The sequence below is a fragment of the Dasypus novemcinctus genome, chromosome 11 (genome assembly GCF_030445035.2).
Source record: "Dasypus novemcinctus isolate mDasNov1 chromosome 11, mDasNov1.1.hap2, whole genome shotgun sequence".
Lineage (NCBI taxonomy): Eukaryota > Metazoa > Chordata > Mammalia > Cingulata > Dasypodidae > Dasypus > Dasypus novemcinctus.
Window position 1 is genome coordinate 83,740,345 of NC_080683.1, and position 17,919 is coordinate 83,758,263.

General features: G+C 36.0%; 1 protein-coding gene across 1 annotated transcript in view; it reads right to left on the minus strand.

The window, feature by feature from the left end:
* Positions 1-17,919, minus strand: part of SEC63 (SEC63 homolog, protein translocation regulator) — a 78,274-nt gene that overhangs the window by 28,733 nt on the left and 31,622 nt on the right. The window contains exons 7-14 of the mRNA XM_058307227.1: positions 17,473-17,523; positions 15,826-15,934; positions 12,620-12,714; positions 12,388-12,520; positions 10,016-10,108; positions 9,117-9,271; positions 6,810-6,957; positions 4,201-4,283 (exon numbers count right to left, since the gene is read on the minus strand). Coding sequence (XP_058163210.1) covers positions 4,201-4,283; positions 6,810-6,957; positions 9,117-9,271; positions 10,016-10,108; positions 12,388-12,520; positions 12,620-12,714; positions 15,826-15,934; positions 17,473-17,523 — 867 coding nt within the window. The remainder of the gene's footprint in view (positions 1-4,200; positions 4,284-6,809; positions 6,958-9,116; positions 9,272-10,015; positions 10,109-12,387; positions 12,521-12,619; positions 12,715-15,825; positions 15,935-17,472; positions 17,524-17,919) is intronic.

Here is a 17,919-nt window from a genome sequence, read left to right on the forward strand (position 1 = left end):
CGACATAATGAGCATGAAGGTGTTTGACTCCCATCCTGGGGAGTCTGCTATGTTCTCAAATAGAGGGGAGGCAGTCTCTCGAGAGAATAGGCAATGTCCAATAGGGGAGGACAGGCTGGTACATCAAGCCCTCAAGGTTGATACAAGTAACTATGAATCTTGTTTTTTAAGGAATGAAGTTTGGTGGCTGCGTGGGTCCTGAGGAGAGGGGAAGGAGGAATAGAATAGATAGAATATGGGGCACTGGGGGGTAATGACATGTTCTACATGATCTTGCAATCATGGATAGAGCCCATGTTAAATTTCAAACTTTATGAAAGTATATGGTTCAAAATGTAAACCATAATGTAAACTGACCATGGTTAGTAGCAATATCAATATTTGTACATCACCTATAACAAATATACCATTCACATGTAAAATGTTACTAATAGGGAAAGGGGGAAAAGGGGGAGGATGTTAGGTATGAGAGAATCCCCTATATTCTGTATATCATTTTTCTATAACCTAAAGCTTCTCTGAAGACAAAATGAAAAAAATAAGACACTGGGGGAATAAACAGAAGAAATGTCACTGTACATACAACAGATCTTACAGTGATGAAAGACAATGTCAAAATTTTTTAAATTTTATATTTAATTATTTTTTTAAAAATTTTTGTATTTTTTAAACTATCATTAGTACTTCATTTTCTTATTAATTGTATTTGGTTATTTTGTTGGCTTCATTTTTTAAGAAGTTTGGATCACAGAAGGATTACAACTGCGGCAGAGGAGGATCACTGGTGTGAGGTGTCAGTGACGGGGTATGCATGGGAGGATGTTCACCTGGGGCATACCTATACCAGCATAATAGTGGGGCTCCTGAGGGCTCTGGGGACATCTAGACACTATAAGCAGGGTGGACAGCTCAGGAGTTTGGTGCCAGTGGGCATTACTTGGGAATTTATGCTCCCCAGTGTGACAGAGTTAGACTTATTTGTGGTTTGCCTACACATGGCTCTTCTGCCCCTTCTACTTGAAACTATAATTAGTAATAGAGTTGATAGGTATATGTCCAAGAGACTTAAATCTTTGGTCTGTCCTTGTGCCTGCCAGCTGGGTGCTGAACCTCAACAGAGTTGTACCATCTACTCTCCAGTTCATCGGACTCACCCAGGACAACTAATGAGGAGATGATGAAGGACAATGACCATCCCACGGAACAGAGAAGAGTCTACAACTGCTTGCAAGACAGTCCCACCTATCTGCCTCATGAGATCTAAGCCCACTGTCAATTAGAGGCAGAGTGGGCATCACCATTCTAGAATCCTCAGGATTGGGGAACAAACAATGAACTAAAGTAGACTTACTGGTATTCTATGACAGACTTACTATGGTTCTAGCAATGAAAGAACTTTTTATCACTGATGTGAAGGCAGTGGCCACTGGATGTTCTGATGGGAGGGAGTGGGAAAATTAGGTATAATATAGGGGCATTTTCAGGACTTGGGTACTGAATGACATTGCAATGACAGATACAGGCCATTATGTATCTTGTCATAACTTACAAAATTGTGCTGGATGGAGTGTAAACTACAATGTAAACTATAATCCACACTGAATGGCAATGCTCCAATGTGTTCATCAATTATAAGAAAATTACCACACTAATGAAGGATGTTGTCAATGTGGGAAAATGTGGGAGGGGTAGGAAGCAGGGCATATGGGAATCCCCTGTACTTTTTATGTACATTTATGTAATCTAAGCATCTTTTAAAAACTTTTTAAAAGTATATTAAAAAGAGAAAGAAAATGCTCTATATTGAGGTGAACATACAACTCTGTGATTATACCAAACACCATTAACAGTACACTTTAGACAGACTGTATGGTTTATGAATACATTTCAATAATTTTTTTTTAAGAGACAACTTCATTGCTTTATTTTTCTTTAGTGTTTCCTTCCTCTGAAGATAAGTTCTTTTGACTCAGAAGGAGAAAAAGTGAAAGAGGTACAGTGGTCATTTGTTAATCTCAATAAGTTATATGTGTGTATATAATGCTATTTTGGTTTGTAAAAGGCTTTCACATACATTTCTTCATCTGACATAAGAAACAAATACCAAGGAAAAATGAACAGAGTAACTGGTCTTTAATGAGTTTGAGTGCTTTTGATCAGGCTATTAGCAAATATTCATGAAAAGTAAAAACTAAAGAAGAAAAAAAGGAAATGACTAGTTCATGTGGAGATAACAAAAAGATAAAACCTAAGGACAGAAAACACTAGGTGGAGAAATTCTACAGAATTTTGGAAAGCTAAAAAAATGTGAAGTTAGATTGAAATGAGTGGATAAAACAGGCAATAAAAGATTGTAGGGGACTGAAAAAGGGAGAGCCCTGAGGTTTGGGAAGTGTCCTTAATCAGCCTGCAGTGCTGCCAAACAGGAACCCAGAGAGGGTGTTGAGAATACACAAAACCCTGTGGTGGTGACTGAAAAAAATGCTGTCAGGGATTTCGTCAGAAGCATAATTCATTCATGGCACAGTCTGGCAAAGCTGGGGAGCTGGTAATATACACTCAGGCACCCAGAGAAAAGACATCTGTCTTTGAAGAACTCAGTAGAAGGTGACTAGGGTGAAGACAGGAGATGTCACAAAAATTCTTGATTTCTTCTGATTAACTCTGAATTGCTCACCATGTCCAGTCTTGACTTGACATGCTGGTATCTTGGGTTCTGTGGTATCCTTTTGGTGAGATACTCGGGATTCCCAATGTGCCTCTGGACAGACATATTTTCTCTAAGCAACCATGCTGGGGGTTCTAGCCTCACCGGATGCCTCTAACCCTATCTGTCTACCCCCATATCAATAAATTTGATTAAAAAATATATATACTCTCAGAGAGATAGAACTTCAGGTGATTTTAATTTCTTCCTATCCTTTTCTGCATTGTTTGATTTTTTTTTTCCAGGCAGCACAAATTTTTCCATAATCAGAAAAAAGTTATTTCACTGTCAATTTTTAATTTTTTAAATAAAAAATAAAAGGGTAAAATTCTCTAAAGAATTAGGAAAAAAGGAGGTGATGAATTTTTTAATAATAATAATCAGTAATTAATATCTATATAGCACTTCATAGTCTAAAAACTATACCCATACTACCTGTCATTATTCTAGCTTTTTATCAGGAATCCACAAACCATCTATTTTCCAGGTTTATTTCTGAGAAAACTATGTCTTGTGAGAACTAATTTAGAATTTCAAACAGCCCAACTTAGCTAACAACTAAAATTAGACTTTTTTTTTTCCTACAACAGTTTCAACTTTGAAAAGTACTACTTTTTTTAAAATTTTTTTAAAAGATTTATTTATTTATTTAATTCCACCCCCTCCCCCAGTTGTCTGTTCTTTGTGTCTATTTGCTGCATCTTGTTTCTTTGTCCACTTCTGTTGTCGTCAGCCGCACGGGAAGTGTGGGCGGCGCCATTCCTGGGCAGGCTGCACTCTCTTTCGTGCTGGGTGGCTCTCCTTACGGGGCGCACTCCTTGCACGTGGGGCTCCCCTGCGTGGCAGGGCACTCCTTGCACGCATCAGCACTGCATGTGGGCCAGCTCCACACGGGTCTAGGAGGCCCGGGGTTTGAACCGCAGACCTCTCATGTGGCAGACGGATGCCCTAACCACTGGGCCAAGTCCGTTTCCCGAAAAGTACTACTTAAAATTAGAAAATATAAAAACTGGGAAGCAGACTTGGCCCAGTGGATAGGGCGTCCCTCTACCACATGGGAGGTCCGTGGTTCAAACCCCAGGCCTCCTTGCCCCGTGTGGAGCTGGTCCACGCGCAGTGCTGAGGTACGCAAGGAGTGTCATGCCATGCAGGGATATCCCCTGCGTAGGGGAGCCCCACATGGAAGGAGTGCGCCCCGTAAGGACAGCCACCCAGCGCAAATGTAAGTGCAACCTGCCCAGGAATGGCACCGCCCACACAGAGAGTTGATGCAGCAAGATGACGCAATAGAAAGACAGACAGGTTCCCATGCTGCTGACAACAACAGAAGCGGACAAAAAGAAGAACACACGGCAAGTGGACACGGAGAACAGACAACTGGGGAGGTGGGGGGGAAGGGGAGAGAAATAAATAAACTCTTAAAAAAAAAAAAGAAAATATGAAAACTTTGACACATAACTCTTAAAGCATAAAATTATAAATGGACTACTTACTGCCATTGTTTGCCTTGTCAATTTAACCAATACTGTAACTAGGGATCCTACTGTGATATTGTTGCTGTCTTCATCATCCAATACTAAAAGATGAAAGAAAAAAAGATAGAATTAAAAAATCAAGTTTTAAGTTAATGCAAACAGCAAAACTCTATTTACCCAAAACGATTTGGTAATTCAGTATCTCAAGCAGCCTATATATTAAACCTATGCCAATAAAAAATAATTTATTGACTGTCTATTCTGTATAAGGTTGTCCAGTGATGCTTTCAACAAATGATTCATTTAATCCTTTTAAAGTAACTCTAGGACATATTATTATTATTTCCATTTTAAAAAAGCAAAGAAACTGAGGTTTGGAAATAGAGTAAAATAAAGTAAAATATACTGCCAAGTTTCAAACATGTCTCTTAAAACAAAGAATAATGCGAGGACCACCATACTGCTGTTCTCTCTCACAGAGAAATAAAAACAGGGTTCTGTTACTTATTAAGTTGTGCAAAGCTTATATTCACAAGGTTTTACCATATGATCAATGCCTCATTGCCAGAATAACATAATAGGAACTAGTATTGTAAATCACATTAGAGACTTATTTTTTAAAGCCAAGAACTTCAACATATTCTGCTTACTTTAAAAAAGACCTAAAAAAACATGTTTGCACTATATGGTACCAAACACAATAAATATTTTTGCAATTATTTAAAATTTTAAACATTTGCCCCCCACATACACACCCTAAAAAAATGTCTAACAAAATTAATAAACGCTCAAATACATCTCCTATTTAAATGTAGTTATTCATTTTTTTCCTACAGATTTTTCTATCTGTAAGAGTTTTTATTCACTATGTATTTTTGCCCATAGGCTCTTTTAAGTTTAAGAGTTTTTTGTCTTGTTTTGTTTTTTAACAGATTTACATTAGCGTACCTTGTTCTGGCCTTTATTAACAAATCACCATTGGTCGAAAAACCTATAACTATCATTTCTTGTTACTGGCTGTGAGCTGCAACAGCTGAGCAACAACAAAGGATATAGTATCATTTCTTTACCGTGGGAGTCTCCATTACCTCGAAAAAAATCTGGGCTACATACCATCAGCACTACAAAGCTGTACATGTGCACGCACTGCATGTGATAGAACAGCTGTATCAATGTCTTCCTGCCATCAGACACTTCCAAATGAAGAAAAGCCTACAGGAGATTCTCTACAGCCTTTTGCAATATAGGCTCCAGCACTTTATCATGCCCCTTTCCTGATTCTATAATTCTTCTACTCTCCCTCCGTTAACTATATCATACATATTACACATTCAGACAGCACTGTAAAAATATAATAAAATGCTCTGTATTAGATGCGATGTAATGGAACAGACTGACAAAGGTTTTCCAATGAGACCAGATTACCATTACTTCTTAAAAGAAAATCTCTTGACTTCCACTGACACCCATTTTTCTAAGACATGTATTTTTTACAACCCTTGATTATATGAGAGTATTTCTTAGTCCCAGACTAGAAATTTTTTAACAGGAAGCTTCTAATTAAATCAGTATGATCCTAATACAACTTTTAGATTAATGTTTATAAAGTTTGAAAACTCATACCCACAAGGAAACGCAATCAACTCCCCACCCAAAGCAGTACAATTCTTTGTTTTATTACATATATCCTACACTCCAGACAAACTGAAAACAATGCACTATTTACTTCCCATTCCCAAATAGGGGACTTTGGGTGTCATTTGCCTATTCTCAATTCTCATTGTAAAGCAAACCGAAAAAGACAGAGGCTTTGTCTTACTCACCACTGCTTCCCCAGCACGCAGAACAATGCTCAGCATTATTTGTTGAATGAACAAATGGCAAAATGTCTGTCATTCACATAAGGCTTAGCACACGTTCCCTCGTTTTTAATCCTATGGTTATGTCCTATTTCTTTAACTAGACCGTAACACTTTAAAGACAGAAAACACTCCCAAGGTGCCTTTGTATTGTTGATACCTACAATAATGTTCTCGTAACAGTAATTTAGTGAAAGTTAGTAGCTCTGGACAATGCCAAAAATGAAGGAATGGAGCAGATCATCTCTAAATCTGTCACCATTCTAAGATACTATAATTTAGCCATTCAAATGAGAGCTTAAAAGTTGATTTTATAGATAGAAAAATAATCTCTATTTTTCCTCTCAGAGACGGCATAAGATGAGGTGAGAAAAAACATTATGGCAGAAAATATGGTAATTTTCAAGGCTTAGTTAACATAAGTCGGGTTTCTCCAAATTAATTTTAGAACTGTCACTATTTCTTTCACACTAATATATATCTCATTCTTTCATTACCCCTAGAAAACTCTTTTTAAAAGAAATTCCTGAAAGCTGAACAACAGAGCATTCAAACATAAGCCCATTATGAGGATAATAAAAGTAAAACTGTACCAGTGTTCTCAAGATTTATTTTCCAGCACAGCAAATCTGACAGGTAAATCTATAGTTCTGCAAAGTCTAATGCAAGTTATGTTCTTAAAATTGTTTTGAGAATCCTGAGACAAATAAATGAGGATGAATGTATCAAAAAGGGAAGCAATGTTCAGCAGAGAAACCCCTCACTTACCCTGTGATTTTATGTCCATAGTCACATATGGAAAACTCCCAAGGACAGCCATAACTTCTTCATATTTTTCATCTTCAAGGAAGTGCAGTAAATTGTGACGATCTGATTCTTTCAAACTCACCAAATCCTGGATGGTTTTAATTTTGTACTGAATAAAAATGAGAAAGAAAATGAATGTCTACAACATCAATCTTTTCATAAAAAGAAAATTATCTGCATGTTGACTAAAAAAATTTCAGCAACTTTTAGAAAAAATGGTAAGGTTATATGTATCTCAAAGCAGAAAATATTATACAGCATCCTCACGACCTTTTTCTCCAAAGAAATTTAAATTAAAAATTATTTTTTAATTACAAACTTAACACAGACTTATTTTTTTTACTTAGAAAAAAATAAAGTTAGAGAAAAAAAGGCATTCATATAGAATCTTGAACCAACCAGAAAACTATCATTTGGTATTTCAAATCTTTTAAAATCATACATAGATTTGCCTTACATATTTCTTATAGTAGACTGCATCATGCACCCCAAGAAAAGACATGTTCTTAATCTTAAATTCTGCATTCCTGTTGGGGGAGGGGGGTGTGCTTTTGAGGATCTTATTAATGAAGGGATGAACAAACTGAATCAGCATGGGTCTTAATCCACATCACTGAAAGCCTTATAAAGAGAAGAAAGTTAGACACAGAGAAAGTCACAGGAAGAAACCAAGAATAATCACCAAGTGACAGGGGGCAGAGGTGCAAGCCAAGGAGCCCCAAGGACTGCGGTAAGCCAGCACCAGAAGGCTGCAAGTTTCAGGGAGAAATTGCGGACTTGCCAATATGTTGACTTTGGACTTCTCTAGCCTTCCAAACTGTAAGCCAACAAATGTTTGCTGTTTAAGCCAACCATTCTGTGGTATTTGCCATAGCAGCCTGGCAAACTGAGACACTTGTTATTTCACTACATATGCAATTATTTTTTAGGAAGTACTGGGCATTGAACCCAGACCTTGTACAAGGAAAGCAGGCACTCAACCACTGAGCTACATCTGCTCACCAATGAGAGTTGTTTTTCTCGTTTGTCTGTCTTTAGGAGGTACCAGGGATCAAACCCCAGACCTTATACATGGGAAGCAGGCACTCAACCACTTGAGCTAAATCTACTCCCCTACATATGCAATTTGTATACCACTCTTCCCACTTATTATTTTGTTATTGCTCTGTGAAAATACTTTTAATGACTGTAATAGTAAACTGTTGTTGTAAACTGAGTGAATATATCCTCTTTTAAGCATTTTGGTTCTCTTCAAGCATCTTTGTATATATATCTTTTTTTAAAGGATTATTTTCTTAGGATAAATTCATAGAACTGATGAGCTAACATGTTTGAGCATTTATTTAGTCTCTTGAGAAATAATGCTAACTTGTTTTCCCAAAGAATAGCAACTATTAAACCTTTCAACTTCTAAATAAATATAAGTAGTTTTGGAGGGGAGGGTAAGATCTACCCATCCTTACTTTCTTACTCCCAAGGCAAAATCCAAGGTTCTTGTAGATATTATATACAAGACCTATCACTGCCTGGACCTGCCTAGTTGCCCCCAATCCTGACCTATTCTTACCTTTACAACTATAGCCTCCTGGGACTATTTATAGTTCCCCAAGTATGCTACATTCTCTTCTCTCCGCGAACTAGTGGAGGCTGCTTCTGTGTGTCAAGAAGGTGCATCTTTTCCTTTGTTCTTCATGCCACTAACTCATATGTCAAAACTTATTTAAGTGCTGCTACCATTCTACAATGACTGAGTTAGATAACAATGTTCTGCCATTCCTGACTTTTTGTTCTACTTTATTTTTTTGCTTGTATGTTTTTCAAGGATTTTTATTTGGAACAGGGGTTAAATTTTAATTAAATATTTGTTTGGCATCTAATAACACAGTCATATGGTTTCCCTTATTTCACCTATAACACTCTTTATTAATAGTTTTCTTAAAGCACTTTGCATTCCTGAAGTAAACCCCAAAGTTTTGAATTTCTTCTTAAAACTTACTCTAATGCTTAATGTTTTATGTAGGATTTCAGCATCTGCATAAATTGCTTTTGCCTAGAGATTTTTGTTTTCTCCATGGTGTCGTTGCCAAAGTTTAGTACAAAGATCATTTTTACTTCAGGAGGTAAAGAAGTGAGGAGCTTTTAGAATGTTTAAGACATTCCAAATCTAAGAAACTCATAGGAACCATTTCTAGGGAAGTTTTCATTCATGTTACCTTTAAGTAACATGAAAAACTCCTGAAAATTGACTTTATAGGAGCAAAGAGATACCTTTTTATGATTAGAAACCCGTCTAAGATTGTCCTCTTCAATATGAGGCAGCTGCAGAAGGGGAGACTTAAACTGCTGAAGGCCTTGAACAGCCATCTGGGAAAGCTTCATGCAGTTTTCTAAGGATGCCAAAGTTGGAGCACGAAACTCCCTTTCTTAGAAAGAATAGGGAAAAAAGAAAAAACAAGGCTGGACTATTTATACGTTCAAGAGTACACAATTCATCACAAAAATAAGATTCATACTAACATCCTTAACACTTCATATTTTAAAATCACAGTATTCATTTTCCTTTAAAAGTAACTAAATAAGATACTAAAAATATACAAATTGGGTCAAATGTGCATTATCCAGTAACAATCATTGATTTAATAGAAAAATTCTTTGTATCACTTCCAATAACAGTAAATTACCAGATATTATCAGTATTGAGAAAATACACACACCATGCCAAAACTAACATCATCCATAACAATAAACTATAACTACAACCTCATTTACTAAGGGTCTCCCTTTCCATTACTGACTACAAATCCCCTCGTTACTTTCCTTTTGTGTAAAAAGCACTATATTGTTAGATGAATCATCATTGTATCAATTAAAAAATTAAAACTTAGTGTTAAAATAGACTAACCTAACTCCAAAAATATTCAGAAGAGGTAGATGTTTTTATCTTTGCAAACAATAAAGTTACAAAATTCAAAAGCAGTAAGCTGTGACAAAGACCTTACATTATGTAAAATATAGGAAAGAAATTTAAAAAACTGTTAAGTTAGGAAAGTTGATAGAACTGACAGATGAAGGTACCATAAGTATCCATAAGTCTTAAAACTATGAAGTGTAATCTGCATATGACTGAAAGAAAAAGTATAACATATTTAATTATATTCAGTCCTCACCTTCACGACTCCGGGCCATTATTATTAGTTGGCAGATGACATTAACCATTTCTTGAAGTAGAGCAGGGCACTTTTTCAGCATAAATTGCTGGTCTGCAAAACAATCAAAATCCTGAAACAAAACATCCTACGCTTTTATAGTTAAAGTATCTTTAAGATTAACACTAAAATTAATTAAGTTGTCCCACAAATATTTCATATGACCTCAAAGTTTTAGAGATTGAACAAGAGAGATTTTTCTCAGCATCATGTTGAAAATCAATCAGAAAAGCCTAGCTTAGATATGATGTTTCAAAGGCAAATTTTTAGTGTTATAGTATTAGACTTAATAGTTCAACTCCCTATTTCTTTTTAAAAGTCTTCTCTTGCTATATTTGAGAACTTTAAGATGTTTCTTCTCATGCAATTAAGTTTCTATAAGTCCAAAGACTAACATTGAGAATAAATGTCAACTAAGTACAGAGAAAGAGAGAAGACAGAGAAACTCTTTCATTTACACTGCATGGAATAGTCAAATATTAAGAATGTTTAGGAAGCAGATGTGGCTCAACTGATAGAGCATCTGCCTACCACATAGGGGTCCAGGGCTCAAACCAAGGGCCTCCTGGCCCGTGTGGTGAGCTGGCCCATGTACAGTGCTACTGCACCAGAAAGTGCTATGCTATGCAGGGGCGCCCCCCGCGTAGGGGAGTCCCACGCATAAGGAATGCACCCCACGAGAAGAGCTGCCCTGTGAGAAAAAAGCGCAGCCTGCCTAGGAGTGGCACGGCACACATGGAGAGCTGATGCAGCAAGATGACGCAACAAAAAGAGATACAGATTCCCGGCGCCAGTGAGAATGCAAGTGGACACAGAAGAACACAGCGAATGGACACAAGAGAGCAGACAACGGAGGGGTGGAGAGAAATAAAAATAAATCTTAAAAAAAAAAAAAAAGATTGTTCGCCATCCACTGGCTTTGGTACCCAATTAAAAATTTCTTTGTTCCCTGTTTCTATTACAGATAAACAGTAAAAACTGACATGGTTATGTATCTCTACAGAACATCCGCAAGAGAATTACTAGCTAATTTAATATTTCAAAGCAACCTAATAGCAATCCTAAATAGTGCTCCTTCATTATATCAAAGCATCCTATCTTATCACCAATACTGGGCATCAAGTTGCCTTATTTTCAAACACATCGTTGGCTTTAAAGGTAAGGGGGGGCAATTAATTCAGAAAGAACATTTATTCCTAAGGGTAAAAACGTCCTTTTAAAACTTCAATTAAAATAATGTAAATGAAGAAGAGATGACATCCAAAGTCATGCCATCCCTGGAAATATGTCTCAATCTGATTTATTTTTGAGCAAACTAAATGGTCTCATATACTTAGGAAGCTTTAAATAAAGAGTCAACAGAAACTTTATTGGTAACCACTGTTGGGTGGGGGGGGGTTTGAGGTATTTGTTGTGAAATCCATGTTTTTCCTCCCTCAAAAAAACTTACAAAAGTCATTAGGCCCCCTCTGGATTTAGAGGTGGAGTGGACATTGCCATCCCAGGGTCCACAAGATGAAGGAATATAATATGGATTGAAATGTACTTGCTGGTCCTCTACTATAGAACTGTTGTGACTCTAGCAATGGAAGAAATTGTATCACTGATGCGGAGACGGTAGCCACAGGACATCGTTTATCCTGCCATAACCCACTTGATGGACTGGCAGAGAGTGTGAAGTACAATGTAAACTATGGTCCATGCAGTGTGGCAGTGCTCCAGGGTGTATTCACAAATGCAATGAATGTGCCTCACTGATGAAAGGGGATGTTGATGTGGGAGGAGCAGGGTGGGGTGGAGTGGGGTATATGGGAATCTCTTATGGTTTTTAACATAACATTTTGTGTGATCTATTTATCTTTAAAAAAAAAAAAAAAAAGGACAGTAAATTTTTTTTTTTTTTTAATAAAATAACCAGGATCGAATCCCAGTGAATCCTAGAGGAGAGAATGAGAAGACAACACAGAGAGCAAAAACAGCAGGGCGGAAGGAGAGGAAGGGGGAAAATAAATAAATAAATAAATCCTTAAAAAAATAAAAGTAATACTGAAAAAAAAAAAGTCATTAGGAATCAACAATTAACTAAATCCTACATAGAGCATTCTCTCACCTTGAAACACTATATTTGAACATTTGTCAAAACATGACTGGCCTAGACCCTCAAACTATTTGTATGGTAAGTAAGTAGCATGAAGATTTCTTTGATAAAGGTCCTTAGCAGTTATATGTGTGAACAAAAAAGGACCATGATAAAAACACTTGCACTATGAAGTTTAATTGAATCTGTTGCCTTGGCCCCATTAAAACCCCATAGATATTAGATTCACAAATACCTTCTTCAAGTGTTTCAGGAATTTTCATTCGGGCAAGATGAGATAGTAAAAGAACTCTGGCCTTCAAGCTGTATGGGCAAGTAAGTGGAGGCTCATTCTTCTTTAAATTAATGCTGCCAATTTCTCTGATTAGCTAAAGTAAATAAAGTAATTATCAGAACTATATACTTTAAAAAGCTATTAGCTTTATTTACTTAAATGCTCAACAAGGAATTTGGGAAATAGGCCTAACCTGTGGTATTAGAATATTATCCGTTGGTCTGCTTGTGGCATCTTTATTATACTGAGGATCAAATTCAGAGGCTCCAGCCAAAACCATGATAAGACCTAAGGAAACAAAAGTAATAAAGCTAAATAAACATTTACTTATCTATTAATTTACCCTCCAAAGATAATCCTAAAGTGAGGCACTTTTCCAATCATGTACAGTGCTAAAAATCATTAGAACTCCACTACTAACAAGTATTAATTTCTTACTTTTTAAAATGTACATATTACTGCCTCAACTGAACAGAAATATACATTAAGGGCCCTGAAGCAACTCAATGCAATAAAATCACATAAAATAACATCTATTTATAGACCTAAGTATGTATTCCACAGAAGCTTTCTAGGGAGCATTAGTATACCATGTAATGCTAATAAATGTTTTATGATGGGGGGGCACTATGGTTAATTAAGGTTTGAGTTAAAAGAATTGCAGGTTTTTTCACTGATGTCTTCTCAAGACCTTCAATAAACTAAAATACACTGTAACTTGCAGAAAATTTTATCATAGAACTCTGGAGGGTTTACAGGAAAGTGCCCCATGATACATACATGTGATTTGCATCAACATATATCAACTGTTTTTTTTTTTTTAATTTCTCTCCCCTTCCCCCCCCACCCCAGTTGTCTGTTCTCTGTGTCTATTTGCTGAGTCTTCTTTGTCCACTTCTGTTGTTAGCGGCACGGGAATCTGTGTTTCTTTTTGCTGTGTCATCTTGTTGTGTCAACTCTCCGTGTGTGCGGCACCATTCCTGGGCAGGTTGCACTTTCTTTAGTGCTGGGCGGCTCTCCTTACGGGGTGCATTCCTTGCGTGTGGGCCTCCCCTACGCAGGGACACCCCTGCGTAGCACAGCACTCCTTGCGCACATCAGCACTGCGCATGGGCCAGCTGCACACGGTCAAGGAGGCCTGGAGTTTGAACCACAGATCTCCCATGTAGTAGACAGATGCCCTAACCACTGGGCCAAGTCCGCTTCCCTCAACTGTACTCTTGTTAGTCTATCAAGCTATTAATAGTTAAGACCTGGCACTACAGTCTTCAATCTCACTTTTATCCCAAGAAATACAAGTAATGTACCCACACGAGGAAGGACAGTTTAGAAGAGGGTAAGTGCATGAACCATGGTGCTTTTTCACTTTCTAGATAAATGATCTTGGACAACACTGTGCCTCTGTGCCTCAGTTTCCTCATAAACACTTAATTGATAGGGTTATTATGAGGATTAAATGAGTTTATATATATAGAAACTTTAAACAAATTACTGACACACAAATAAGCACAGTATATATGTAAGCTATTACTATTACTACCCTCAAATGCTTTTGTGAAGACTGTCCCTAAGATAGCAATATAAAGTGCCAAAGTAACCAAGGACACACAACCAAATCCACCAGCTAAATATACTTTTCTGACAGAATTAATTTTGTAAGGCTATGTGTTATCCGCAGAAACGAATCAGAAACCAAGTTCACTGATCCAAAAAATAAGATTACAAACATGAAACATTGTCATAAGAAATATCTATATTAGTATTTCAATCCACCACCACCATCTCAAGATGGTGTATGCGTAAAGGAGAGTAATAATCCCTCATTCCTCAGAAATAAAAGAGCTGTTCAGCAAGAATAGCCAGAAACAGCAGCTATGTACAACAGGGAAAGCATAGAGATTGAGAGGTGATGAATTTTTTTGTTTGTCCATTTTTTTTAATTATTATTACTGAAATAATGAAAATACTCTAATAATGATTGAAGTGATGAAAGCATAACTATGTGATTATGCCAAATACCAGTTATAGTACACTTTGGATGGACTGAATGCATTAATAATATGTATCAAAAAAATTGATTTTTAAAAAAATGTTAAAAAAAAAAAGGCTGTTCACACAGTCATGTTATTATCCTTAGGAGTTCTTTCTCATTTTCCAGAAAATTAGTAAAATTGGTAAAAAACACTAATACCACAAATGGCAAATTAAAAATACAGAAGTCTTTTTAAGTTTGGAACAAAACTGCATTTACCAAAGAGGCACAAATTAAACTTTTTGTTTTTGTTTTTAAGGGAAAAGGGGGTATGTGTCTACTATTTCTGCAGAGCAGTCATCCTTAAAGGTAACACTATATATCCCAAGGATGAACTTTATAAAGTTAGCTTTATGGGATCAAAGAAGGCTTTCTACTTTGGTTATTTGTTTGTTTTTAAAAAACATTTTGAACTAAGACTTAGGGAATGAAATATTCCAGCAATTTTCTTTTAATATATCCAAAACTTCTACATATTTTCAGCACAGTTTAATTTAGTAGTTTAGGGCTCAGGAAAATATTGCTTGGCTCTGCCACTTACTATGTTTCCTTGGGCATGTTAACTTTGCTGTGCCTCATCTATAAAATGTGCTTTAAAACACTTACTTATGGGGGCACAGTACAGACTAAAGCATAGATTTATGATTATTCTAGCAATGGAAGAACTTGTATCATTGATATAAAGGCAGTGCCCACCAGAGGTTCTGAGGGGAGGGAGAGGAAAGAACAGGTGTAACATGGGAGCATTTTGGGGACAACGGAATTCTCCCTCATAACACTGCAATGACAAACACAGGCCATTTATACGTTTTGTCAAAACCTTTAAAAATGTGCAGGGCAAAGTATAAATTATAATGTAAACTATAGTCCATGATTAGTAGCAATGCTCAAATACATGTTCATCAAGTATAATACATGTACCCCACTAATGAAAGATGTTAATGGGGGAAAGTGTGGGAAGGGGCGGGGGTGGGGTATATGGGAATCCTCTATATTTTTTATATAACATTTATACAATCTAAAACTTAAAAATTAAAAAAAAAATTTTAATTAAAAAAAAAAAGAGTTAATATATGTATAGTCCCTAATGGTGCTTGGCAGTCAACTAATTAGAAATGATAGCTAGCACTACTGCAAAATTAGCACACATGAAGCTTTACCATTAAATTTCTGGTGATATATATATAATTAAATGGCAATAATTAAGATCAAGAAATGTTATAAAGGATGTATTTCCCTCCAGCTTTAGTTATAAGAACTGAACATCTATAAAAATGTAGAATTCCTCCAATACAGAGTTAAGAAATATGTAACAACTCCATATGATTTACCCAGAAAATAATCTTATTAAAGTCATGTTTACTTACGTTTCATATCCATATTTCGAGTTTTATATACAAAGTATGTATAAATCTGTGTTGTGCGTATTAGAATCTGGTCTCCACTATAGCGTATTGAGCGATACCACCAAGAGCCCTAAAGCACAAAATAAAATTAAACAATAATGAAGCGTGAAAACTACAATAAATGCTAAGTTAGATTCAGAACATGTTTGCAGTCAAATTTTCCAAATATTCATAAAACAATGAAAAATACCTGAGCTTTAAGAACAAATTCCACTTTGTTACCTATTTCAAACAACTTATTTAGCAAATATTTATACTGTCTGAATTCTAAAGACCCACGTAAATCATTGCATATATATGATTAAAACATTTAAGTTTTGGCTAGAAATTATTTAAAGACAACCTAGAAATAAAACAATCAATTGCTATAAACAAGTTGTTTCCTGGGATATAATGTCTTCAATAAATATTTGGTAAGTATAAAAGCAAGTTGACAGGATTCTTTCATTTACATTATTTCATTCTACTTTTCCCATGTAATTTTATCCTAATTTAATAAATTTTATCCTGGTAAGTCATTTCTTCTAATATGGGAACATACTTCTTCAAATTTATTTTTCTATTCCCTGTGATCCTAAAATTTTCCTAATTTTTAATCTGAAAACTTGCCAAGGTTCAAAAGAAAAGCAAATGCCCATCCTTTTTACCTATAGACCTAGGGACTTTCATAAGCCATCTGTCTCTAAGCCAGTAGTTAACATTAAGGAAAAAGGGGGAAGGAATCAACGTGGAAATCATTTGTTTCGTGGTGCATTTCTCAAACTCAACTGGACATGCAGGATAGTGGGAGTTTCTAAACAAATTACAGTCTGCTCCTAGTGGATCTGAGAAGGATGCTATGTGTCTCCTTAGTATACTAACAATTCAAAATCCTTTCAAAGTGTCCTCTCTAGCTTGTATCTCATTTCTCAACAGCAGGTTTACCCTGTTAACTAAATCACTCTTCATCTAATCCTCTCTCCTCTTTGTTTTACTTTTAGTCTTAAACAATTATCCTATAAAGAAGGCAAGACAAGTTAATTACTGGCCTCACTATGCAACTAAAAGGAACTACTGCATCAGAAAGGACATCAAAATTCACAAAAGTAATGGTGAAATCAAGTGATAAACATCATGATATCTCCATATTATAGTGCTATTCAGCTGTTTAAGAAAATGAGGTTGCTCTATATGTTGTATTCCTAATATATTAAACAAAATAAGTCATAGAACAATACATATAGTAAGATCACCTTAAGATTTTAAGAAAAGTAAAAGTGAGTATATATAAATGCACACAGGAAGATTTGAAAGGGAAAACACCAAACTTAGCAGTGATTATCTCTGAGAGAGAAATGGAACTGAGGGAGGTAGTAAAAGACTTTCATTTTAGACTCTAAATATACCTGTATTATCTCATTGTGTGTAGCTTTTGGAGTAGGAAGAGATATACTTTAACATACAAGTAATGTCACCTAGAGAAGACCTTTAAAGTACAGTTGAATGTAAGATCTTAAATCCAAGGGTCAAGAGATTAAATTCTAGTACAAATTACAACCTTATAGACAGACTCCAAAACATGCACCAATTCTCTTCCCCAAAAAAATGTTAGTAAGAGCTGCAACTTACCACAACAACTGGAAGGATAACCATAAATGCCAACCCATATACAAGTAAAACCTGTAATTGAAAAGAAAAAATAATATGGCTTTCACCAGGTAAATTACACCAACATCCATGAATATTCTGAGGTTTTCAAAGCAGGAAGCACTATTAAGAGCACTCTCCATGAAAGAACTCATTTAATCTTTATTCTCAAACTCTGTGAGGAAAGTACTATTACTATTCTCCTTTTGTAGATAGGAAACCTTCAGTACATGTAGATTACATAGCTTGTTCTAGATCACACAACTAGTAAGTGGTGGGGTGAGGATTTGAGCCCAGGCAACTCAGCTCTATAGCCATGCTCTTATCCACATAAAAAATTACCTTTTATTTGCTACTACTGACATTCTATAAATAGCACTAGAAAACACAGTTTTATAAACTATGTTTCCCTTCCATACCCTGCAAGGA